The sequence below is a fragment of the Heliangelus exortis genome, chromosome 11, assembly GCF_036169615.1.
Source record: "Heliangelus exortis chromosome 11, bHelExo1.hap1, whole genome shotgun sequence".
Lineage (NCBI taxonomy): Eukaryota > Metazoa > Chordata > Aves > Apodiformes > Trochilidae > Heliangelus > Heliangelus exortis.
This window is the reverse complement of record NC_092432.1, coordinates 40875-66166: the sequence shown is the minus strand read 5'-3', so window position 1 is coordinate 66166 and position 25292 is coordinate 40875. Positions and strand designations below refer to the sequence as shown.

Sequence of the window (25292 nt, the reverse complement as noted above, 5' to 3'; positions counted from 1 at the left end):
TGGCAATCTGGACTCACATCCCAATGGCCAAGAAACCGTGCATAGAAATCACTTCAGTTCTCTTCAGGTTGAATTTCATTTTGTACTTTGTGCACTGAATGAGGTGTGCACGTGCAGCACAACTTACCTTCAGATTTCATCCCATGTGTTCTTTCCCTGTTCAGTAATGAACCGTGGTTTTTCATTTCTCAAATTTCACAGGTTTAAAAATGTGATATTTGAAATCAGTCCAACAGAAGAAGTAGGAGATTTTGAGGTAAAAGCAAAATTCATGGGGGTACAGATGGAAACCTTTATGTTACATTACCAGGTAAGAACTGTCGTATTTAATAGTGCCACGTGAGTTCTGCTTGCTGCTGAGGGGACAGCAATGAGGGAATTGCTGTTGGTCATCCAAGTATACTTAGCATCACTTCAAAAGCTTTGCATTGCCTTTGACAGAATTTTAACAGAAGGAAGCAGAAATAGTTTTTTATGATTGTTTACTCCAGTATCACCCAGGCTGGATGGCTGCAGGAACCAGATTTGAATTTTGGAATGTGCACAACATGAGTAGAAGCACTACCTGAATGCCTTCTCCAATAAGTACTGTTGAAGAGCAGGCTTGCTGGAAGAAACTCATTGCCAAGATAACTGTGTGCAAGGAGTTCTGTTTTTCTGTCAGGTGCATCACTGACAGGAGCAAAGTCTAACTGGAAATTCTGCCTACATGAACACCCAAAAGACTCAGTTGGCATAATGTCAGTGGTCCTGTCAGAGATGCCATTTCTTTCTCTGCCCTAAACTGCAGTGCTGTAAACCACCTGACTGACACCTGTGGCAACTGAGATTTTTAGAAAGTAACACGGTGGAATGTTGTAACGTTTCACAGGTACACAATATAACTAGGCACGCAGGAGACCCTTTCTGAACATTACAACTTTATGACTACTGTTCAAATGAAAATTGTGGAGATGGCTAGACAAGAAATTTGGTGTTCTTAGAATTGTCTGCTATTTCTGCCTTTCTTTTCAATTATTACTTTTTAATAAATAGGATCTTAAATGCCTTAGAGCAACTTTGTTTTTCACGGAGGATGAGTGGATCTTTACGAGTCCCTCATTTCTCTGTCTTACTCCATGTGCTTTGTGATCAGATATTCCTCAAAATCTTGCTGTACCACAGGGCCTTGTATATTCTTTCTAACCTTCTGAAAGATTTTGCACTCACAGAAGTATTCTCCTTGGCAGGATCTTTTGCAGCTGCAGTACGAAGGTGTTGCGGTCATGAAGTTGTTTGACAGAGCAAAAGTGAATGTCAACCTTTTGATCTTTCTTCTGAATAAGAAATTTTATGGGAAGTGACCAACCTCTGCCAGCAGTGAAAGGGGAGATGATTACATCCTTGCACGTACAACTTTTAATGACGTAGCTATGTATCAGTGTATGCCCATGCTGTGCTAAAATATATCAAATGTATCATGAAGGAGGACTTGTGAATTGACAACCCTGATTGAGTCTGCAGGGAGTTGGCTTATTTATGATCTGTATCTGCCTTTGAAGGTTCTCTGAAAAGCAGTTAATTTAGAATCTATTTTTATATGGCGCTGGGGATTAAACTAATATTGGAGTATGCTTAGGACATCTGGATGCTTTATTTGTCTAATTGTGTGCTTCTTGAGGGTTGAGTTATCATTGCCTGTGTGAGGAGAGAGATTCCGCTGCACAGCAGTTGGTTTGCCTCTGCAACTCTTTCTGCCTTTCAAGAAGATTGTATTCAGACTCCAATTATTCTCTAACAGCAATGACCAAAATAAGAAATGGTCAAGGTCCAGGTTACACACTTATTTGCAAGCTTGTCGAGGCCGATTGCCAGGAAAGAGCTAGTATGGTCTGGGGAATCAGTAACTGTCATAATGGTGGCTGGACTGTTGGTGACTATGTACTATAGCCACATAGAACAGCTTCAGTGTCTCATTTTTCTTATTTTTTTTCTTTTTATCACACTGTAGTGATTTACAGATGTCTCCTCAAATAGAGGCAGTGTGGAATGTATTTACTAGTGCTTATAGATGAAAAGAGCCTTCTGGGGAAGGGGAGGGAAATATAAAAAAATTCTTGAGACATGTTAACTTTCAATGCTGCTTGCAAAGCATTTGAAATGTAAAAATAAGGGGTTTTTTCCAGTTTAGAGCAATGTTCTTTATATATATATATATATATCTGTATCTGATGCAATGAATATTAGGCTCTACCTGCAGACTTGTCAAAGGAAGATGTCTATCTTAACTAGGTTAGCTTTTAAAAACTTAAATTTTTCTAGCTATACTCAAGTCCCTGTTCCTTTTATGGCATTGCTGTTGATTATTTTTTTTTTAAACCATGGGGTTGGTGCTGGGTGTTCTGCTGTATCCAATAAAAATGCAGAGACTTTTTAAGAAGAACTAAATCTGACCTTTAAAATCATCAGTTGCTCCAGCTCTCACCTAGTTTTTTCCTTAAGATTTTTTAAAAAGGACATATCTCTTAGTTACAAATTTAAAGTTATTCATAGGTCAGTTGTGTTGTTAAATGACTTGGGTGAAGGGTCTGAAGCACAAGTTTTAGGAAGAGAGGGATTGAGGATGTTGGAGTGAGGTGGGTGCTAAAACTTCTTCTACCAAGTAACAAGCGATAGAACAAAAGGAAATGGCCTCAGATCGTGCCAGGGGAGATTTAGATTGAAACAGTTTCTCCCTGGAAAGAGTTTTCAAGCTCTAGCCCAGGTGGAGTCCCCACCCCTGCAGGGGTGTCCAAGCAGTGGAAATGTGGTACTGAGGGCCATGGGTTAGTGGTGGCCTTGCCAGTGATGGGGGAGCAGTTGGGCTGGATGATCTTCAGGGTCTTTTCATACCAAAACAATTCTGTCATTCTGTTTTAGCTAAGCAACGGTATGGAGCCATGGATTTTTTTTTTTAATTAAAGGAAAAGAAGATCCAATCTCAGCACTTAATTCTATATATTTTGTAGTTTACTTGTGCTTTAGCTTTGCTTACTCCATTGCACAATTGTATTTACCATGGGAGATAGCTATATTATAAAATCCTCTTTATTTCTTGGTAAAATTTGTAACTTGCATCTAAGTAAAAAATCATTTGTCCCCTTGGATGGTGTGTGAACTGAGTGCAGTGGAAGCCACAAACACACAGGTGGGGCCCGGGCACAGCGGACTCCACACTGGGTGAGCACGGTGGAAAGGTTTCATTATCTGTGGCACGGTACAGGGTTGCATTCTGCGAGGAGCCGTGAAGAGTTGCCTCTGTGTTGTACGCTGCCAGTTTGAGTTCCGAGATGGATTGGCTGCTGCTCAATGCTGAGCCAGTCAGCAGTATTGGTAGCGCCTCTGTGGTGACTGAAAACTGCTCTGCAGAAGTTATGGTAGAGAAAATGTGAGTGGGAAACGGCCCCACAAACACCAAATTCAGTACAGGAGGGGGAGGAGGCACTGGAGCAGAAATCCCCTGCAGCCTGTGATGAAGACCGTGGTGATACAGGTTGTCCCCATGGAGGTCCACGGTGGGATAGATCCCACGTGCAGCCTGTGAATCCTGACCCCACAAATGTGCCTGAAGGAGGCTGTGATCCTGTGGGTAGCCCATACTGGAGCAGGTGTTCTGGCAGCGCCTGTTGCCCTGGGGTAGGGACCCCACGCTGAAGCAAAAAAAGGGGAGGAGGAAGGAGCTGCAGACACTTGGGATGAGCTGACTGTGACCCCTGTTCTCATGTCTCCCTGTGTTGCTTGCAAGGAGGAGTCAGAGAAGTGGGGGGCAAAGATGAGCCCAGGAAAAAACCAGACACGTGGGAGTGTTTGATTTGTTCTTATTTCTCCATATCCTACTCTGATTTTGATTGACAGTAAATTAAAGTCAAGTCTATTTTGTCAGCGACGATAGTGGGTGAATGATGTCATTGTTCTTATATTGCCCCACAAGCTTTTATGTTGTGTTTTCTGCTCCTGTCTTGCTGAGGAGGGCCAGGAGTGGCTTGGTGAGCACTAGTGGCTAGGAGAGGGCAACCCACCACTGTTTCCTATCAGATTCTATGTTCATGGTTTTTTAATTATTGCCTGTTTTTTGTACTCCATCACATTTAAAAGTTTCTTTCTACCTCTCCATCCCCATTTTGCTAATCCTTGAATAAAGTTTCTTGAACACAGTCAAGACCCTTTTCCAGGGAGGCACAGGTTTGAGAGAACAGGATCTAGCTGCACCTCTGCTGCTCTGTGAATGAGTGTGCTCTGAATCTCTTTGCGTGGACGTGACAGAGGGTTACGCTAGCCACCATGGATCCTGGAGGCAGCTGTAAAAGATGTAAAAAATCTGGGGAGGATGATGGCAGTGGGGCAGCTACTGCGTCCCCGCGGCGGCGGTGGGCAGGGGAGGAGCAGGTGAGTGGGGATAGGGAGGGCCCTGGTCACAGAGAGTAACCTGGGTGCCCGGCCTCTTGGATGTCCTTTCCCAGACGCCTGGGTCCTTAGTCCTTTATTTTACTTTTTATTTATTTTACTGACATTTTTTTCATCAGCGATCGGAGCGCCGCTTGCTGCAGCCGCGCATGCGCATCATCGCTTCCGGAACTCCGCTAGCGATTGCTTCCTGCCACGTGATACCGCGGTGCTTCCGGAGTCATGGCGGCGCTGCGGGGTTTCGGCCCGCACCGTACGGAGCTGCCGGTGGGCAGAGCACGGAACCGCAGCCTGGCGGGTGGGCGCCGCCTCTGGCCACTTCCTCTCGCCTCCCTCCTCTGAGGCGAGGAGAGGGGCAGAAGCGGCGGGGACGGTGAGTGGGGGTGAGAGGGCGCGGCGTGGGGCTGCTCTGCGGAGTGCTGTCCCGGGCCCGGGGGCGGTTGGGTGGGTGGGGTGTCAGGGGTAGCCCCGTTCTGTACCCGCTTTGTGCTCGCCGGTTCCTTGGGGGCAGGAGCGGCTGCGTAGCGTTGGGAGGGGGAGTGGTAGGGCCTCGGCTTCCCAGGGCGGTAGCGTGCAGGAGGGTGTGTGTACTGTGCAGGGGCGGTGCCGCCGGAGAAACAAAGGCTGAGTCGGGCGGCTCTCCCCCCCCCCCCCTCCCCACCCCTCGGCATCACCCGTAGGGAGTGCAGAGGGCCTCCATTCAAACCCAGTCAGAGTCTGGCTGGGGCAGAGATTTAGCGATTTCTTCTTAAGATTTGGTTGCGATAGCATTTTACGGGTTTTTTTCTTTCGCCCCCCTTCCCCTTCACCTCCCCACTCCCTCCACCCCCAGAGGGTCTTCAGTTTCGATCTCGGAGGCGTATCTGCCGTTGTACCGAGCGGCTACTGGTCAATCAAAGAACGCCATGCTCATCAGGGCAAAACGTTGAAACCTTGGCAGCTAGACCGGTCTGTTTTTTCCCTGGTTTCAGAAGTCTGCAAAGATGGATGGGAGGTATGTGCTTAAGTCTTTTATATAAAACTTTTTTTTTTTTTTTTTTTTTTTTTTTTTTTTTTTTTTTTTTGGTCCACTTGATGAGTTTCTCATCACACAAAACATTTGCTTTAGCTGTTTTCTCCACTTCTTTATCTCCTTCCCTATCACAGCTGGTGCTGCCTTGTTGCAGTTGTTACTTGAAAGGATTGTCAGGAAGGGGGGAAGTAGGCTGCCCGTGGCTCTTGGGCTCTCAAAATCTGAAGGTCTGCGTAGAAACCGGGAATCTGCTAGGTAGGAGGGACTCCGTTTTCTTCAGGTGGTAGTGGGTACTTGACTCCATGCTTTCCGAAAACGTTTTAATTTAAATCTGGTAGCAACCCCCCTCCTTCCAGTTATTTATTATTTTAAAATTATAGGTAAAATCCTTTATGTTCAAGGTCAATAGAGCTTTACTTGAAAAAAAAAAGTATTGTTCTAACCAGATGTCCAGACCTGGCATGCTCTCGGCCTTGAAAACACTGTCGACAGGTGAAATGAAGGGGCTGAGGCAAAAGCACTTTGGTTGCTGCTGTGATCAAGTCCTGTCTTTGCTGAGCAGCTTAAAATATCCAGCCGAGCACCTAGAACCCAATTTCGCTCCAGTTTCTCTCGGGAGTCCTGGCCTCTGATGTGTGTCCTTATCTTCACCCATTCCCCTGTTTTAGTTAGTGAATGAGCTCAACGTCAAGGTTAAAAACCAGGAAACCTTTATTGTGACCCGGGGTGAGAAGCAAGGTCTAACGGAATGTGGATGTAAGAGAAATACATAGCTTCGGCTTAGTAAGGGTAGTCCATAACTTATTTTTTTCTGTGAAAGCTTAAAATTGCAGTTGCTGTTGGCACACACTAGAGAAGGTGAAGTAAAGGGATTTAAAGACAGGAAGTGTCACTTTTACACCTCTTTATGTTCCCCTTATTTGTCCATGCACTTTGCAGAGCGTGCTAATTAATAAAATAGAAAAAAAGGATAAGACTTTTTGGAGGCACTTGGGTTTTAGGATGTGTGCATGCTCTGTTCGTGTTTTAGGTCAAAACCAGAGCAGTGCTGTTTTCAGCCAACAGGATGTCTCTGCTTTACATTTTAGAGAAATCCCCAAAGAATCAAGATCCAGAATCTGCGTGGTCAAGAGAGACCCTGATTTTCTCTGTGGGAGAACTCCTCCTGGCTGGGATAGAAACCACAACAAATGTTTTAAGGTGGGCGGTGCTATTTATGGCTTCTTATCCAAACATTCAACGTAAGAGCTTGGAGACACTGAGGAACTCTGGGTTGTTTTTTGTTTTTGTTTTTGTTTTTTTTTCTCTATTGCAGATTTAAACTGCTTTTCCAAGGTGGTGCAGCGATCTGTAGTGGGACGCAAAAAGGGAAGATTTCTATACATTGTTCTGCTGTATGATTTACCAAATATAGGGTAGGCAGATGTGAAAAGCTTACTTTGTGTGCAGATTAAGAGGTTATCAAAAGACAGATCTGATAGAATTTTAGTGTGTTACTTTGTGAATACATTACAATGAAGCTTTAATATTTAATATGTAGAATATAGTTGGGACATAAGTTTAGTGTAGTGATGCAGTATATTGGTTGGCAGATGCAGTTAATAAACAGTAAGCAAATGCAATTAAACATTAAATAGATAAGGTAAATTAAAAGTGTGAAAGCATCATTAAGAATCTGTATCTTAAGTGGTGGTGTATCTGTGTGGGGTTTAACGGTTGAGGTACAATTTCTGTTTTATTCTCAAGTGCCTCACTTCACACTAGACTTATGTCCTCTACGCAGGTCTCTGTGCTTTCAGAGAAACGAAAAAAGGTCTGCTTGAATCCAAGTCTGCGCAGCCTGGCCTGGCTCACAGGCAGTGTTGGTACCTTAAAACCAGGGCATCTTTCTTCTCTATTATGACCTGACCAGGATGCCGGTTTTCCCTGAAGACGAAAACAAAAAACCACTTTGTGGTTTTGTGTCTCCTCTGCATCAGCCAGTTGTGGGGAGATCTGCTGAGGTAAAGTCATCCTCTGCTCTCAGATCGTGGGAGATGGTGAGTTCCCGGATTTGGCTCCAAAATCATCTCTGGATAAAAGCTAAGCATACTGTGACCTTCCATTTATTGAGACTTTCTCTGTCCAAACTTTACAACATACACCTATATAGCACTGCATCTCAGAATGTGGCTCCACTGAGCTGATTTTCACCTCTTTATTGTGTTGTCAAAGGTTATAATTTCAGATGGGAAATCCTGGTGATGCTGGTATAATTTTTCTGTGAGTGCCTAGATTTTCATTCTTTTTTTTTTATTTGTAAAGTTTTATTACTTTATTGCTATTTTTATGATTTCATTGTTAAATTTTCACATGAAATTTAAGCTTTCTATTTTGTTTTAGGGAAGAGCTCTTTGTCAGTTTCCACAAACAAAGCGCATGTGAGTAAAGAAGAGGCAGTCTGAATACTTGTGAGATTATTTAAATAATGCGTGAACTTAATCTTAGAAATACCTTGTAGAAAAGCCTTTGGTTGAATTTGATTATTTGAATTGGATAATTTCAACCAATTCATTTGGTTTGAATTTGATAAAATGTTATTTTTGGTGTGACGGGACTACATTTCCCATCATGCTTCAGTGCGATGCGAGTACCTCATGCTCTTAGTGCCTTGGGGGGTCCAGGTGGTTTCTGGGAGGGTTCTCAGTGGGGTTGTGGGGGTTTTAAGGAGCTATGGGGTATCCCAGAATGGCAGGGCTGGGTCTGGGCGGTCTAATAGGCAAAAAGACCTGCAGGGGTGTCCCTGGGGGGGACCCTGAGGGTGTGCAACAGCCCCACCCACCCACCCACCCATCCACCCCCCAACTTACCCCTCACTCCCCCACCGTGGGGCTGGAGCTCTGTAGGCCCTATGAGCCCCACATGAGCTCCTGAACCACCATTTCCCCCCTTAAACCCCTTTTTCACCCGAGGCACATTTCTGTCCCCCTCAGACCCTCTCTAAAATCCCCATTTCTATCCCCAGCCCCCCTGTTTCCCTTCTCTAACTGCATTTCCTCCTCCAGAGCCACATTTCTCCTCTCTTTTTTCCCCCATAACTCTTCGTTTCCCCCCCCCTCCAAAATCCCCTCTTACCCATTTTATTTCCCCCCAGTCCCCTTCCCCCCCTCCCTAAACCCCCATTTCTCCCACTAGGTCCCCTCCAGTCTCCTTTTTCCCCCCAAGCTCCATTTCTCACCCCAAGGTAACACCACCTTGGTTCCCAACAGAGAGGGTTAGTGTAGCTTTAAGCAGACAGAAAATAGAGGAACTTAGTTGCTGTCATCTGAATGTGGGTTTTTGGCTACACAGCTTTGCTTTTGGAATTACCTTGCTCTGCATACATACAAACTGGAGTCACAGAACTGTAATTTCTGATCGAGTTTTGCCTTTTTGTTCCTGCAGTCTGGCTCACTGGATTACATTTATAGAGACTTTCTCTGTCCAAAAAAAAAAATGCTGTTTAGGAGTTTCAGCAACGAAAGCGTATCGGGACAGAGAAGAGGCAGTTAGAATGCCTTTGACGTTACTTAAATAACACTTGAACTTAATTTTAGAAATATCTTAAAATGTGATTGAATTTGATAATTGGATCATAACTTGCCTTCCAGGGAATTTTAGTTTCATAGTTTACATTTTAGAAATAAAAAAAACCCTTATAAAGAGAGAAGGAAGGAGGTAAGCCTCAGGGAGAGAGACAGGTCATTTTATATAAAAATGTGTTTCTTGTTCTCTACACAGGTCTGCATCAGGCAGTTTATACTGGGGGGCACTGGGATGGACTAGAGGGAGGATGTAAGGAGGCTGTAAGGAGTTATTGGTGTGCACTGAGGCACTGGGGGCTACAGGGTTGTACTGGTAGAGGGGTGGAGGCACTGGGAGCAACTAGGAATGAATGGGAGGGGCACAGATAAGACCAGGGGGCAACTTGGAGGGGGGATGGGAGCACTGGGAGGGGTTGAAGTGGCACTTGGGGGTACTGGTGTAAACTGCTGTGTATTGAGGGGGCTGGCTGGAAAGGTGCACTGGGGGCTACTCTTGTGCACTGGGTGTGAATAATGGGTCAGTGAATGTGTGACTGGTCTATACTGCATACGGGTCTATACAGTGTGCACTGGTCGGTACTGGTCAGGAGCTGCTGCTGCGTCAGGACCTGGTGCAGAAGCTGCCGGTGGTGAAATTACGGCTACGGCTGAACCAGAGCTGTGGGGGGCACTTGTGGAGGGTGCTTTGGGGTAGCAGCAGACCCCCAACTGGTGGCTCTGGGGTTCTAGGGGACGGGGGTACCCTAAAGTGGGGGGCAGTCGATCAGGGGCTGCTGGGGGGAACGACAAACCCCTGACTTGTTCAGTGTGTCCTTAATAATAGGCGGGAAAATGGACGACCTTTCTTCCAAGAGGAGAAGGTGCCTGAGGGGGCGGGTGCGAGCAGCGTAGTCGGGAGAGGGGCTACCAATCAGCGCCTGTATCGCCTCACGAAGTAGGTTGAGCGCACAGCGGCTGAGCCAATGGAAGCCGGGTAGGGCGCTCCGAAACTTTGCAGCAGTGACTCCTCAGTGTAAGGGAGCGACGGTGCCGACGAGGGGACAATATGGCGGCAGGGAGCTGGTGGAGGGGAAATGGCTGCCGGGGAGATGGGCATGGGGGTCAGCGCCGGGCTTGTGGGGGGGCCGGGAACAGCCAGAGGGGATCCGCGAACACGGGGGGACCCGGAGGGGGGGGGGGGCGCGGGGGTGGCAGCAGCAAAAAAAAGTGTGAGGGAGCGTGTGAAGAGCTCGGGGAGAGAAAAATGGCGTCTCTTGGCACAGCGACGAGGACTTGGACGGAGCTTTCTTGCCACCGGAGATGCAGCCACACGGGCACGCGTGAGTTGTGTGATACTGGGGGTGGTTGTGAGGCTGGTGTGTGGGGGGAGACAAGGACAGGAACAAAAGGGACCGGCATTTGCTCCAAGAGTAGGGGCTGGAGGGGGGGGAGGGGAGCGTGAGAGAGAGAGAGAGAGAGAGAGAGAGAGAGAGAGAGAGAGAGAGAGAGCGAGAGCAGTAAGGGGGAGTGCGGGAGGTGGAGGGATGGTTGAGCACATGGTGGGCAGAGCGTACGCAAAGACTGTCCATCGTACGCGGGCTGCGCCTGACCTCCGGGCTGGGGGTTTAATTGAAAAAAGGTGTGGCCACACCCAATGGGGGGCAGGGTTTTTACACCTGGGTGTATGTCCACAGAGAAGGAGGTGGGACCTGTGCCCATGAGAGGGGCGTGTCTGCACGGCAGCGGCCGAGGCTTGCAGCATAAGAGGGAGGTGCCGAGGTAACAGGAGATATAGCTCTGCTATGGACCCCCAGGTGGAACAGGAACTGGGGAAGTGGGGCTTGAAGGGGAGGGGATGCACACTCACTCCTAGGCACAAGTGGGGACCCACACGTGACCCACAGTCACCTCCCCATTGGGCTTCTCAGCTGCCCTGTTGTCCCATAAGGACCCCCAGTGCCCCATAGGGCTTTCTGTTTGTCCCACATGGGCTTCTCAGCTGCCCTGTTGTCCCCTAACCTGCTCCACACAGACCCCCAGTGCTCCATAGGGCATTGTATTTGTCCCATATGGGCCCCTCAGCTACGCTCTTGTCCCGTAACCTGCCCCACACAGACCCCCAGTGTCCCATAAGGCATTCTGAGTGTCCCACACGGCCCCTTCAGCTGCTGTTTTATTTCCTAATCTGCCCCACACAGGCGCCCAGTGCCCATAGGGCATTTTTACTGTCCCGTATGGGCTTCCCAGCTGCCCTATATACCCCTAACCTTCCCCACATTGACCCCCAGTGTGCATCGGACATTTTAACTTTTCCACATGGGCCCCTCAGCTGCCCTGTTCTACCATATCTGCCCCACACAGACCCCTAATGTCTCGTTGGGCATCTCATCTGTCCCAAAGATCCCCAGTCGTCCCGAAAAGGACCCCTAGTGCCCAATTGGGCATGTAAGCTGCCCCACATGGGCCTCTCAGTTGCCCTATTGTTTCCTAACCTGCCCTAAAAGGACCCCCAGTGCCCCATAGGACGTTCTATATGTCCCATATGGGCCCCTGAGCTGCCATATTGTCCCTCAAAAGGACCCCCAGTGCCCCATTGTGCATGTCAGGTACCCTACATGGGCCTGTAAGATGCTCCCATACTCCCCTTACCAGCACCACACAGATCCCCAGTGCCCCATAGGGCATCGTATTTGTCCCACATGGACCCATCAGCTGCCCTTTAATCCCCTGGCCTGCCCCATACAGACCCCCAGTGGACATCTCCACTGGCCTATAGTCACGAGTCGTCTGGGGCTTCTGGGGCTCTGGGGTGTGTCCAGGAACAAAGGCTGTGGGATTTCCATTACCTGGGGTGTGTCCATTTATGGGGGGGCGGGGCAATACACAAAGGGGTGTGTCCATACCTCAAGTGGGTGGGGTTTGCACCACATGGGGGTGTGTGTCCATGATCAGGAAGGAGGGGCTTAAAATAAAAGCGGTGTGTCCACAACCAAAGCAGGCAGGGTTTGCTTCACACAGGGATTGTTTTTTCCCAGGAGGGCAGGGCTTCCGTCACATGAGGGGCGTGTCCATGCAAAGGGAGGGCGCGGCTTAATTTGAAGGAGGCGTTTTCACAGCAATAAAGGGCCCGGTATGCATCATGCAGGGGGTGTGTCCACACATAAAAAGGTGGGGATATTCCCCAAAGGGCTGTGTCTACACCCCAAAGGGGCTGGGTTTGCTCCACAGAGTGAGTGTTTATTCCCAGGAGGGTGGTGCTTCATGCAAAGGGGGTGTGTCCACAACTGAATAGGGTGGGGTTTCCATTACAGGGGGTGTGTTCACACTTAGGAGGGCAGGGGTTTACACAAAAAGGGGTGTCTCCAGCCAAAGGGAGTGGGGTTTCATTACACAGAGGGTGTGTCCACTCAGGAGGGCAGGTGTGTAAGCAAAGGGTGCGTGTCCACACCCAAAGTGGGAGTAGTTTTCATCACACAGGATGCGATTATTCCAAGGAGGGTGGGAATTAATGCAAAAGGGGCGTGTCCCCACCCAGAGGAGGTGTGGTTGGCATTACATGGAGGGTGTGTCGAGTCTCAGGAGGGCAGGACTATCCTCAAAGAGGATGGGGATTGCATCACACAGGGAATGTTTATTCCCAGGAAGGTGGGGCATCATGCAAGGGGGGTGTGTCCACACCCAACAAAGAGCAGGGCTTGCATCACACAGTGGGCGTGTCCACTCCCAAAGGGGGCGGGGGCTTTGTCAGACAGAGGGTGTGCCCCCTCAAGAGCGTGGGAGTATAAGCCAAGGGGGGAGTTTGCACACCCAAAGTGGGAGGGGTTTTCATCACTCTGGGTGTGTTTATTCCACGGTGGGCAGCACCTAGCTCGAAGGGGCGTGTCCACACCCAAAGTGGGTTTGGATTGCATAAAACAGGGAGTGTTTATTCCCCTGAGGGCGTGGCTTAAGACAAAGGGGATGTGTCTGCACCCAGAGGCAGTGGGGTTTGCATCACTTAGAGGCTGTGTCCATTCAGGAGTGTAGGACTATAAGCAAAAGTAGGTGTGTCTGCACCAAAAGTGCGTTGGGCTTGGTCCACATGGGGGTGTGTCCACCCAAAAAGGGTGGGGCTTAACCCGAAGGGGTGTGTCCAAAGTCAAAGGGGGCGGGGTTTGCATCAAATGGAGGGTGTGTCTACTCAGGAGGGCGGGACTATAATCAAAGGGGGCGTGTGCACACCCAAAAATGGGTGTGGTTTGCGCCACATGGGGGTGTGTGTCCAGGTTCAGGAAGACGGGGCTTATCACAAAAGGTGCGTGTCCACACCAAAAGGGCTGGGGTTTGCATCACACAGGGGGTGTTTATTCACGGGAGGGCGGGGCTTTAGGACAAAGGGGCGTGTCCACACCCCAAAGGGGGCAGGGCTTGTATCACACAAGGGGCACGTCCATGCAAAGGAGAGCGTGGCTTAATCCGAAGGAGGCGTGTCCACAGCGGTAAAAGGTGGCGTATATGTGACACAGGGGGGGTGTCCTTTCCTAAAAGGGGCGGGGCTTTACACAAAAGGGGCATGTCCACACCCAAAGGGAGGAGGGGTTTTCTTCAGATGGGGGGTGTGTGTCTGTGCTCCCAAAGGGTGGGGCTTAACCCCAAAGGGGCGGTGGTGGTGTGTTTTTTGCACCAGAGCGGGTGCCCATGCACACACACACACACACACAGCAAGGGGGCGTGGCTTCCTAGTCTTGGGGTGCTTCTTGGAGGGGGCAGGGTTTTTACACAAAGGGGGGTGTGCATGAGACCTGTAAACGGGTTTTGTCACACGGGGGGCGTGTCTACACCTGAGAGGGGGCGGGGCCTTTACACCAGGGTATTGGTCCACAGAGAATGGGGCGGGACTTGTGCCCACGATAGGGGCGTGTCTGCACGGCAACAGCCGTGGCTTCCAGCAGCAGCAGAGGGAGGTGCCAAGGTAACGGAAGATCCAACCCTGCCTTGGACCCCAGCTGGAACAGGTAGCGGGAGAGTTGGGTCTGGGGGGGGGACAGGACACACTGACCCCTAGGGACCGGCGGGCACCCTCACCTGACCCACGGTCACCTCCTCACTGGGCATCTCAGCTGCCTTATAGTCTCCCAACCTGCCCCACACAGCCCCCCAGTGCCCCATGGGGTATTCTCACTGCTTCATAGGGCATCCCTGCTGCCCCGTAGTTACCCACAGAGACCCCCAGTGCCCCATTGGGCATCCCAGCTGCCCCAGAGTCCCCCAGTCAGCGCCTTAAGGGGCCCACTAGTGCCCCATAGGGCACTTTAGCTGCCCCATATAGGCCCCTCAGCTGCCTTTTAGTCCCCTAACCTGCCTCATGCTGACCCCCATTGCCCCACAGTGCATTTTAACTGCTCCCTAGTCCTCCAGTCAGCTGCAAACGGACCCCCCCAGTGCCCCATTGGGCATCTTGGCTGCCCCAGAGTCTCTCAACCTGCCCCACAGAGATCCCCAGTGCCCCATCAGGTATCCCTGCTGCCCCACGGGTTCCCACACTGAAACCCCCCCCCGTGCCCATTTTTAGCCTTGCACTTGGTTGGTGCCCCCACTCCTGTGCCTGGTCCCACCCCTCTGAGCAGGGCTGTGCTCCAGGGCGGGTAAGCTCCATACCCATGAGTGGGCTGTGCAGATGGTGATGTATTCGGGCAGGTTTGTGCCAAGGGAAAGAAACTTGTGGCAACTCAGTGCAGCACTTTCCAGTTGTGTTTGAAGGTGCTGCACCGGCCCTGCTGGTATTGGATGGGCATTCGGGGTGAGCTGGGATGGTAGCCAGGAGGGTCAGGGGGCAGGTGACTTCTGACAAACATAACAGGAATCTTGTGTCTTGCTGGTGTCTTCTGTACGTCAAGAAATCATAGCCCCTGCATCAGATTCTGGAATGAGCAGAACACTGTGGGGGATCTGAGGAGTCGGGTGCTGAAGATGTTGGCAGTGGCTGGTGTGATGCTCATTGGCAGCACTGGGTGCGGCTTGGTTCCTTGCCCCCTTGTCATTGTGGCCCTGTCCTTTTACTCCTCCCCCTATGGGTGCAGCTGTGCCCTTCTTTCCCACCCCTCCCAATTTCACACTCACTCTCCTTTTCTCTTTCCTTTTCTTCATTTCTCTGGCTCAGCTCAGGCTCTGAGCCTTGTCTCCATCTCTACTGGGATTTCTGAGGAGTGTAAATGAACATTTTCCTGCTCTGGGGGGAATGAGGGGTGGGGTTGGGGTTGGCAGCCCCGGGGGACAGAGCTCCCAGCTGTGGCTGGAGCAGGGGATGATACTCTCTGAAGGGCTCCAGCTGGGGCTGGGATAGCCCAGGTGTGGGCAGTCAGGTTGATGAGGGGGCTTTCCCAAAGGACTGTGGGAAGTGCATTGGGGTGGGGTCCAGGCATATAAGCCTCCACCTCTAGCGAGTGGCTCAGTCTGCTTTGGTCTTGTGTTGTGCTTGGAACTCTAGCAGGTGAGAGGAGAAGGGCTGGGGGCTTTTGGCTGGTGCAGTGGTTGTTTGCTCTGTCTTGCTATTTTTTGGTTCCCCAAGTGGTAATAGCTGCAGTGTTCAACTCTAGAATGAGGGTAAGTGGAACACCCAGGGGCTCTTTGGAGGAATTCAACGTTCTAAAAGAGGTTAGTGTTACTGGTGTGGGACTTGCTGGTGGTACTGTTGGTGGGAAGTTTTTCATGGCACATGATAGACAGGAACCCTGTGGCTACAGGAACATCCCAGCCCTGTGATGTGGCTTTCCTTGTTGACCATGGCTTCAGGTGCCAACTTCCATGAAAGGTAAGAGGAACCAGGTGTGAGGAAGGGCTGGGCAGAGAGGGGCGAAGTTGAGAATTGCAGGGAGGGGGTTGGAAGGTAGTGTAGGTGAGAGGGCTGCCTAGGAGCAGCCCCCTTTGGTCAGGTGAAGGGAACAGTTTAGATTCCAACATGATGCAAACGTGGGCAGGGCAGCTCCAGCCTTTGTGTGTGGTGGTGTGTAGTTTCTGCTGTTTGTCTGTATTGTCTTAGAACTCTCCAAGGCATTGATGTCCTCCCTGTGCTCACAGAGCAGGTCCTGCACCTTGGGCACCATCCCTAGGCTCTGAAACACCTTATCAATGCATTCGGTGGTGTGTTGTCTTGCATAAAAAATTCGCAACATCAGACAGTCTTGTGTATCATAGCTTTCTCAAAGGTTGCTTTCTGACATGTTCTTCCTAACTGCAGCAGCATCTTTAATTGCGGTGCGCTTCAACACTCTTGAGGCCACAATGGAGCCTCCGTGCGTCACTGTTGCATCGCTGGATGTCTTCCAGCCCAGCAGTCTTGGATCCTGGAATCATTCATCTTACCGTGAGTTTCCTCTTGAGGTCGAGTCTTGTGGTTTGCAGCGCTGTGTATTGGATTGCCCTCAGCACTGAGAGTTTGGTTTGGAGCTGTCCTGCCCACATTGTAGGGTCAAGGGCCCTTGGAAGAGTCTCAGAGGAATCGTCCATGTGTTGAGCAGCATTCCGTAGACCAAAGGTTGGCGGGCTGCAGGAGCAGTTATTTCTCAGGTATTGTATTGCCGTGGAAGGCATTGGCATCCCCTGTTTCTTGAGTTTTTCGGGAGCCCTCCAAACCTCATTTTGGCACCCCACAAGGCTGGCAGGCAGATGGGTGAGGGGCCAAGGTACAGGAGCAAGCGGAAGGTGGATATCACAGTGGGCTGCCTGTTGTTTTAGGCAGTATCTCGGCACGTGCTTTTCCTTTGACTTTTGCAGGTGCCACACGAAACCACGCGTTGAGGAGCGGTCGGAGAAGCGGTGCCTGTCCCTCCCTGGCCTGATGCTAGCAAGTGCCAGGAACTGAATGAGCACTGGAGGTGAGGTGGTAGTGCAGGGCTTGTGGAGCGAGTGTCTTCTCTCAAGCACAACAATAGTTTTGTGCCTTTTAGGTTCCCTGAATGACGATGCCTACAGCGTTCAACTCTGGAAAGCGTGGGTGAGTGGGACCCCGCAGGGCTCTTCTGCGAAGCTGGGACATTTGGAAGGGAATGGGGCTGGCTGATGTTGGACTTATTGCTGAATATTCTGGTAGGTGATTTGGTGTTGTGGTTATGTGTGTGGAGTTTTTTTGTTTGCTTGTTTTGGTGTGACTTTTTTTTTTTTTTTTTTTTTTTGATGCAGGTGGCAAAGGGGAACCTTGCAAGTTGAGCATTATTCTGGGCTGCTCCTGTCTATTTTCCTGGCTGACCACGACTTTGGAGAGCCAGTCCTCTGAAAGATAAGTTGAGGGACCAGTGGTGTAGAGGGGTCAAGGCTGGTGGGAGTTGTGGAAGGGGTTTTGAAGTTAGCGTAGGGGAGAGGGCAGTCTGGGAGCAGGCTCCTTCGGTCAGGTGAAGGAAGTGGGTCAATTTCTGATGTGATGCCAGTGTGGGCAGGGCAGCTCCAGCCTTGGTGCGTGGTGGCGTGTAGTTTGTGTCGTGTGTCTTTGTCTTAAAGCTTCCGCAGGTCTTGATGTGCTCTTGGAGCAGGTCCCGCATCTTGACCCTCATCCCTGCAAGGCCTTTACTCATCAGCACAGTCCTAGTCAGCAGCATCTTCTTCTTGTGTGACAAGTTTGAAGCGTAGATAGGTCTTTCATCTGGGAAGCTTCCTGATGGTCATCTTCTGAAACATCATCGCCACCTGCATCAGCATCATCTCTGGTCATGGATTTTCCCAGAGTGGGACTTTATTCCCCGCATCCTCGTGTCATCGGGTCTTGAAGCCAGGGTTCTTTGGCATCCCTTGATTCAGCCCCTCGTTTTGCAGTTGCATTGCTGTAGGTCTTCTTGCCAAACAGTCTTGGCTCCCAGAGATATTCTTTTTGCTTGGTGTTCTCTTGAGATCACGTCTCGTGATTTGCAGGGCTGTGTCTTGAATTGGTCTGAGTGTTTGGCTTGGAGCTGCTCTTCCCAGAGTTTGCTGGAAGAGCCATAACTGAATAGTTCGTCTGTTGGGCAGTATTCCGGTGACTTGCGTATCACCGTTTTTCAGATCCCATGTGACAAGGATGTACGTGGAAGAGCGGGAGGAGAGAAGAGCACCATCCAAAGGTTGGTCAGCGTTGGAGTGAAGGTCCCTCTCCTGGCTACCTGACCACGTTATGGTTTGTTTGTCCTTTTGAAGGCGAGAGCAGCCAAGGAAGCAGAATATCCGTTCCGGAGGTGGCTCTGGCAAGGTGAGCGAAGGCTGGTGTGCTGGAGGAGCAGTTATTTCTCGGGTGTTTTATTTTCGTTGAAGCATTGGCATCCCCTGTTTTTTGTGTTTTCCAGGTGTCCTCCAAACCTGCTTTTGGCACCCCACGAGGATGGCAGGCAGATGGGTGAGGGGCTGAGGCACTACCTCAGCATGTTCCTTTTGCTTTGACTTTTGCAGGTGCCACAACCATCCTTGTAGGGACAAAGACACACGCTTAGGAGCGGTTGGAGAAGGTGAGATGGTGGTGGGCTGGGTCAGCCACGTATTTTACATCAAGCCACTTAAACGTTTCCTTTTGTTTTTGCAGGCGCTGGGCGTGCCACCTTTGGAACCGGATGAGCATTGAAGTTGAGTTGAGTTGGTAGCGAGGGGTTCGTGGGGCCGGTGACTTCTGATCAGCAGACCAGGAACTCTTTCTCTCGGTGTTTCAGGCGCCCCAAGCAATGGTGGCGATAGCGTTCAACTCTGGAAGGAGAAGGTGCGTGGTATGCCATGGGGCTCCCTTGAGGAGGTGAGTGCAGCAGAAGTAGCGTGCGTCGGCTTAGGTGGGACTTGCGCCAGCGCTGTTTGTGATCTGTGGGTTGTGTTTTTTCCTTTTTTACGTACAGGGGATGAAGAGGAACCGTGCGACTGGAAGCGCATCCCAGTCAAACAATGTGGTTTTCATTACCGACCGTGGCTTTGTGCTGCTGTCGCTCTTGAAGATAAGTTGAGGGCCCAGGGGTGGGTGGGGAGGGGCTGAGCAGAGGAGTCGAGGCTGGGAATGGCAGGTGGTGTTTTGAAGTTAGTGTAGGGGAGAGGGTTGTCTGGGAGCAGCCCCCTTTGGGTGGGTGAAGGAACAGGTTACTTTCCAGTACGATTCCAGCGTGGGCAGGGCAGCTCCAGCTTCGGTGCGTGGGGTCGTGTGTTTTGTGTTGTCAGTCTTTGCTGTCTCAGAGCTTCCTGAGGCCTTGATGGTCCTCTGTGTCCTCACAGAGCAAGTCCCGCATCTTGTGCATCATCCCTGCAAAGCCTTTCCCGATCATCATGGCGCTGATCAGCAGCATCATCTGTATGACAAGTCTAAATTGCAGATCGGTCTCTTGACTTGGAAGTTTCTTGATGGTTGTCTTCCGCAATGTCGTTCTCAATTGCCTTGTCATCCGATCCCTGTCCACCCGGTTTCCCTGAGGGGGACTCATTCCCCGCATCCTTGCGTCCTCAGGTCTCGAAGGCGGCTCCTCGGGCATCCGTCGCTTCGTTCCCTCGCTTTGCAGACGCATCGCTGTAGGTCTTATTGCCCAAAAGTCTTGGGTTCCAGAGTCCCTCTTCTTGCTGCGAGTTTTATCTTGAGGTGAAGTCTTGTGACTCACATGGCTGTGTCTTTGGTCAGTCTGTGCCTGTGAGTGTTTGGCTTGGAGCTGCCCTGCCCGCTGGGTAGGTTCAGGGGCCATGGAAAGCGACACAACCTGACCGACTCGGTGCTGAGCAGCTTCCCAGTGATTTGCCTAATCCTGTTTTTCAGATCCCACATGTCAATGACCATCAAGTAACAGATGGAGGAGGAGAGGAGGCCGCCATCCGAAGGTCGGTCAGGGTGTGGGGTTGGTGGGAAGGTGCCTCCTTCGGGTGCTCGACCGCATTATGGTTTGTTGTCATTTTGAAGGCGGAAGCGGCGAGCGAAGCGGGATACGGGCACCGGAGGTGGCTGTGGCAAGGTGAGCGAAGGCCGGTGGGCTGGAGGAGCAGTTATTCTCAGGTGTTGTATTATTGGTTGGTCACGAACATCCCTTGTTCTTTGTGTTTTTTTTTTCAGGTGCACTCCTGACCCTGTTTTGGCACCCCAAAGAGATGGCCGGCAGATGGGTGAGAGGCCGAGGTAAGGAAGCAGGAGACGGACGTCACAGTGGGCTGCCTGTTGTTGGGGACAATATCTCGGCACGTGCTTTTGCTTTGACTTTTGCAGGTGCCACGCAAAACCATGCGTTGAGGAGCGGTCGGGGAAGGTGAGATGGCTGCGGGCCGGCTCATCCAGAGATTTTTCTTCGACTCGTTTAAGGGTTTCCCTTTGTTTTTGCAGGAGCTGCGCGTGCCACCTTTGGAGGGGGAAGAGCGCTGGAGGTGAGACGGGATGGTAACGAGGAGGCTCGATCTGACAAGCAGAAAGGGAATTTTGTGTCTCCTGGTATTTCAGGTGCCAGAAGCGATGGTGGCCATAACGTGTGGAAGGAGAAGGTGAGCAGGGCGAGTCGGGGGTTATGAGGAGCTTGTGGAAAGGGTTGGTATTTAGCTGGCGTCCTATTTCTGGTGGCACTGCCGTTTGTTATTGCAGATGACGAGGAGGAACTTTGTGGTTTTGGCAAGATCCCCGTCAGCCGATGTGGGTTACTTTTTTGTCCAGTGCTTCAGAGCCCCAGCCGTTTGAAAGGTAAGAGAAAGGGAGGATGGTTGGGGAGGGTCTGTGTGGAGGGGTCAAGGTTAGGAATCGCTGGCTCGGGTTTTGAAGTTACTGTAGGGGAGCGAGCTGTCCAGAAGCGGCGCCCTTTGGGTGGTTGATGGGAGCCTGTCCCTCCCTGGCCTGATGCTAGCAAGTGCCAGGAACTGAATGAGCACTGGAGGTGAGGTGGTAGTGCAGGGCTTGTGGAGCGAGTGTCTTCTCTCAAGCACAACAATAGTTTTGTGCCTTTTAGGTTCCCTGAATGACGATGCCTACAGCGTTCAACTCTGGAAAGCGTGGGTGAGTGGGACCCCGCAGGGCTCTTCTGCGAAGCTGGGACATTTGGAAGGGAATGGGGCTGGCTGATGTTGGACTTATTGCTGAATATTCTGGTAGGTGATTTGGTGTTGTGGTTATGTGTGTGGAGTTTTTTTGTTTGCTTGTTTTGGTGTGACTTTTTTTTTTTTTTTTTTTTTTTGATGCAGGTGGCAAAGGGGAACCTTGCAAGTTGAGCATTATTCTGGGCTGCTCCTGTCTATTTTCCTGGCTGACCACGACTTTGGAGAGCCAGTCCTCTGAAAGATAAGTTGAGGGACCAGTGGTGTAGAGGGGTCAAGGCTGGTGGGAGTTGTGGAAGGGGTTTTGAAGTTAGCGTAGGGGAGAGGGCAGTCTGGGAGCAGGCTCCTTCGGTCAGGTGAAGGAAGTGGGTCAATTTCTGATGTGATGCCAGTGTGGGCAGGGCAGCTCCAGCCTTGGTGCGTGGTGGCGTGTAGTTTGTGTCGTGTGTCTTTGTCTTAAAGCTTCCGCAGGTCTTGATGTGCTCTTGGAGCAGGTCCCGCATCTTGACCCTCATCCCTGCAAGGCCTTTACTCATCAGCACAGTCCTAGTCAGCAGCATCTTCTTCTTGTGTGACAAGTTTGAAGCGTAGATAGGTCTTTCATCTGGGAAGCTTCCTGATGGTCATCTTCTGAAACATCATCACCACCTGCATCAGCATCATCTCTGGTCATGGATTTTCCCAGAGTGGGACTTTATTCCCCGCATCCTCGTGTCATCGGGTCTTGAAGCCAGGGTTCTTTGGCATCCCTTGATTCAGCCCCTCGTTTTGCAGTTGCATTGCTGTAGGTCTTCTTGCCAAACAGTCTTGGCTCCCAGAGATATTCTTTTTGCTTGGTGTTCTCTTGAGATCACGTCTCGTGATTTGCAGGGCTGTGTCTTGAATTGGTCTGAGTGTTTGGCTTGGAGCTGCTCTTCCCAGAGTTTGCTGGAAGAGCCATAACTGAATAGTTCGTCTGTTGGGCAGTATTCCGGTGACTTGCGTATCACCGTTTTTCAGATCCCGTGTGACAAGGATGTACGTGGAAGAGCGGGAGGAGAGAAGAGCACCATCCAAAGGTTGGTCAGCGTTGGAGTGAAGGTCCCTCTCCTGGCTACCTGACCACGTTATGGTTTGTTTGTCCTTTTGAAGGCGAGAGCAGCCAAGGAAGCAGAATATCCGTTCCGGAGGTGGCTCTGGCAAGGTGAGCGAAGGCTGGTGTGCTGGAGGAGCAGTTATTTCTCGGGTGTTTTATTTTCGTTGAAGCATTGGCATCCCCTGTTTTTTGTGTTTTCCAGGTGTCCTCCAAACCTGCTTTTGGCACCCCACGAGGATGGCAGGCAGATGGGTGAGGGGCTGAGGCACTACCTCAGCATGTTCCTTTTGCTTTGACTTTTGCAGGTGCCACAACCATCCTTGTAGGGACAAAGACACACGCTTAGGAGCGGTTGGAGAAGGTGAGATGGTGGTGGGCTGGGTCAGCCACGTATTTTACATCAAGCCACTTAAACGTTTCCTTTTGTTTTTGCAGGCGCTGGGCGTGCCACCTTTGGAACCGGATGAGCATTGAAGTTGAGTTGAGTTGGTAGCGAGGGGTTCGTGGGGCCGGTGACTTCTGATCAGCAGACCAGGAACTCTTTCTCTCGGTGTTTCAGGCGCCCCAAGCAATGGTGGCGATAGCGTTCAACTCTGGAAGGAGAAGGTGCGTGGTATGCCATGGGGCTCCCTTGAGGAGGTGAGTGCAGCAGAAGTAGCGTGCGTCGGCTTAGGTGGGACTTGCGCCAGCGCTGTTTGTGATCTGTGGGTTGTGTTTTTTCCTTTTTTACGTACAGGGGATGAAGAGGAACCGTGCGACTGGAAGCGCATCCCAGTCAAACAATGTGGTTTTCATTACCGACCGTGGCTTTGTGCTGCTGTCGCTCTTGAAGATAAGTTGAGGGCCCAGGGGTGGGTGGGGAGGGGCTGAGCAGAGGAGTCGAGGCTGGGAATGGCAGGTGGTGTTTTGAAGTTAGTGTAGGGGAGAGGGTTGTCTGGGAGCAGCCCCCTTTGGGTGGGTGAAGGAACAGGTTACTTTCCAGTACGATTCCAGCGTGGGCAGGGCAGCTCCAGCTTCGGTGCGTGGGGTCGTGTGTTTTGTGTTGTCAGTCTTTGCTGTCTCAGAGCTTCCTGAGGCCTTGATGGTCCTCTGTGTCCTCACAGAGCAAGTCCCGCATCTTGTGCATCATCCCTGCAAAGCCTTTCCCGATCATCATGGCGCTGATCAGCAGCATCATCTGTATGACAAGTCTAAATTGCAGATCGGTCTCTTGACTTGGAAGTTTCTTGATGGTTGTCTTCCGCAATGTCGTTCTCAATTGCCTTGTCATCCGATCCCCGTCCACCCGGTTTCCCTGAGGGGGACTCATTCCCCGCATCCTTGCGTCCTCAGGTCTCGAAGGCGGCTCCTCGGGCATCCGTCGCTTCGTTCCCTCGCTTTGCAGACGCATCGCTGTAGGTCTTATTGCCCAAAAGTCTTGGGTTCCAGAGTCCCTCTTCTTGCTGCGAGTTTTATCTTGAGGTGAAGTCTTGTGACTCACATGGCTGTGTCTTTGGTCAGTCTGTGCCTGTGAGTGTTTGGCTTGGAGCTGCCCTGCCCGCTGGGTAGGTTCAGGGGCCATGGAAAGCGACACAACCTGACCGACTCGGTGCTGAGCAGCTTCCCAGTGATTTGCCTAATCCTGTTTTTCAGATCCCACATGTCAATGACCATCAAGTAACAGATGGAGGAGGAGAGGAGGCCGCCATCCGAAGGTCGGTCAGGGTGTGGGGTTGGTGGGAAGGTGCCTCCTTCGGGTGCTCGACCGCATTATGGTTTGTTGTCATTTTGAAGGCGGAAGCGGCGAGCGAAGCGGGATACGGGCACCGGAGGTGGCTGTGGCAAGGTGAGCGAAGGCCGGTGGGCTGGAGGAGCAGTTATTCTCAGGTGTTGTATTATTGGTTGGTCACGAACATCCCTTGTTCTTTGTGTTTTTTTTTTCAGGTGCACTCCTGACCCTGTTTTGGCACCCCAAAGAGATGGCCGGCAGATGGGTGAGAGGCCGAGGTAAGGAAGCAGGAGACGGACGTCACAGTGGGCTGCCTGTTGTTGGGGACAATATCTCGGCACGTGCTTTTGCTTTGACTTTTGCAGGTGCCACGCAAAACCATGCGTTGAGGAGCGGTCGGGGAAGGTGAGATGGCTGCGGGCCGGCTCATCCAGAGATTTTTCTTCGACTCGTTTAAGGGTTTCCCTTTGTTTTTGCAGGAGCTGCGCGTGCCACCTTTGGAGGGGGAAGAGCGCTGGAGGTGAGACGGGATGGTAACGAGGAGGCTCGATCTGACAAGCAGAAAGGGAATTTTGTGTCTCCTGGTATTTCAGGTGCCAGAAGCGATGGTGGCCATAACGTGTGGAAGGAGAAGGTGAGCAGGGCGAGTCGGGGGTTATGAGGAGCTTGTGGAAAGGGTTGGTATTTAGCTGGCGTCCTATTTCTGGTGGCACTGCCGTTTGTTATTGCAGATGACGAGGAGGAACTTTGTGGTTTTGGCAAGATCCCCGTCAGCCGATGTGGGTTACTTTTTTGTCCAGTGCTTCAGAGCCCCAGCCGTTTGAAAGGTAAGAGAAAGGGAGGATGGTTGGGGAGGGTCTGTGTGGAGGGGTCAAGGTTAGGAATCGCTGGCTCGGGTTTTGAAGTTACTGTAGGGGAGCGAGCTGTCCAGAAGCGGCGCCCTTTGGGTGGTTGATGGGAGCCTGTCCCTCCCTGGCCTGATGCTAGCAAGTGCCAGGAACTGAATGAGCACTGGAGGTGAGGTGGTAGTGCAGGGCTTGTGGAGCGAGTGTCTTCTCTCAAGCACAACAATAGTTTTGTGCCTTTTAGGTTCCCTGAATGACGATGCCTACAGCGTTCAACTCTGGAAAGCGTGGGTGAGTGGGACCCCGCAGGGCTCTTCTGCGAAGCTGGGACATTTGGAAGGGAATGGGGCTGGCTGATGTTGGACTTATTGCTGAATATTCTGGTAGGTGATTTGGTGTTGTGGTTATGTGTGTGGAGTTTTTTTGTTTGCTTGTTTTGGTGTGACTTTTTTTTTTTTTTTTTTTTTTGATGCAGGTGGCAAAGGGGAACCTTGCAAGTTGAGGATTATTCTGGGCTGCTCCTGTCTATTTTCCTGGCTGACCACGACTTTGGAGAGCCAGTCCTCTGAAAGATAAGTTGAGGGACCAGTGGTGTAGAGGGGTCAAGGCTGGTGGGAGTTGTGGAAGGGGTTTTGAAGTTAGCGTAGGGGAGAGGGCAGTCTGGGAGCAGGCTCCTTCGGTCAGGTGAAGGAAGTGGGTCAATTTCTGATGTGATGCCAGT

At 50.9% G+C, this 25292-nt stretch overlaps 2 protein-coding genes and 2 long non-coding RNA genes across 19 annotated transcripts in view; all 4 read left to right on the top strand.

The window, feature by feature from the left end:
• Positions 1-3123, top strand: part of IQGAP1 (IQ motif containing GTPase activating protein 1) — a 49756-nt gene extending 46633 nt beyond the window's left edge. For both annotated transcript variants that reach the window (XM_071753947.1, XM_071753948.1), the window contains exons 37-38: positions 202-310; positions 1230-3123. In XM_071753947.1, coding sequence (XP_071610048.1) covers positions 202-310; positions 1230-1343 — 223 coding nt within the window. In that variant the 3' untranslated portion in view covers positions 1344-3123. The remainder of the gene's footprint in view (positions 1-201; positions 311-1229) is intronic.
• Positions 3124-4542: 1419 nt separating this feature from the next.
• LOC139800653 (uncharacterized) lies at positions 4543-7792 on the top strand. 15 transcript variants are annotated; one of them, XR_011727867.1, is made up of 6 exons: positions 4543-4795; positions 5257-5416; positions 5569-5661; positions 6523-6634; positions 6750-6849; positions 7218-7356. XR_011727867.1 is itself a non-coding variant. In XM_071753955.1 (6 exons), the coding sequence occupies exons 1-5, from the start codon at positions 4572-4574 to the stop codon at positions 6832-6834; spliced, it is 702 nt and encodes a 233-aa protein (XP_071610056.1). In that variant the 5' UTR covers positions 4548-4571; the 3' UTR covers positions 6835-6849; positions 7218-7356. The 15 variants fall into 15 exon arrangements, 8 of the variants coding, with proteins under 8 accessions (XP_071610058.1, XP_071610060.1, XP_071610059.1 ...); XR_011727865.1 differs by having other exon boundaries at positions 4546-4795; positions 5589-5689; XM_071753955.1 differs by having other exon boundaries at positions 4548-4795; positions 5569-5689.
• Positions 7793-20150: 12358 nt separating this feature from the next.
• On the top strand, positions 20151-20996 carry LOC139801262 (uncharacterized). Its single transcript, XR_011728110.1, has 3 exons — positions 20151-20403; positions 20501-20596; positions 20859-20996. It is a non-coding gene; the product is annotated as an uncharacterized lncRNA (long non-coding RNA).
• A 3109-nt stretch (positions 20997-24105) lies between these two features.
• On the top strand, positions 24106-24953 carry LOC139800648 (uncharacterized). The gene is made up of 3 exons (XR_011727860.1): positions 24106-24360; positions 24458-24553; positions 24816-24953. It is a non-coding gene; the product is annotated as an uncharacterized lncRNA (long non-coding RNA).
• Positions 24954-25292: the final 339 nt, after the last annotated feature.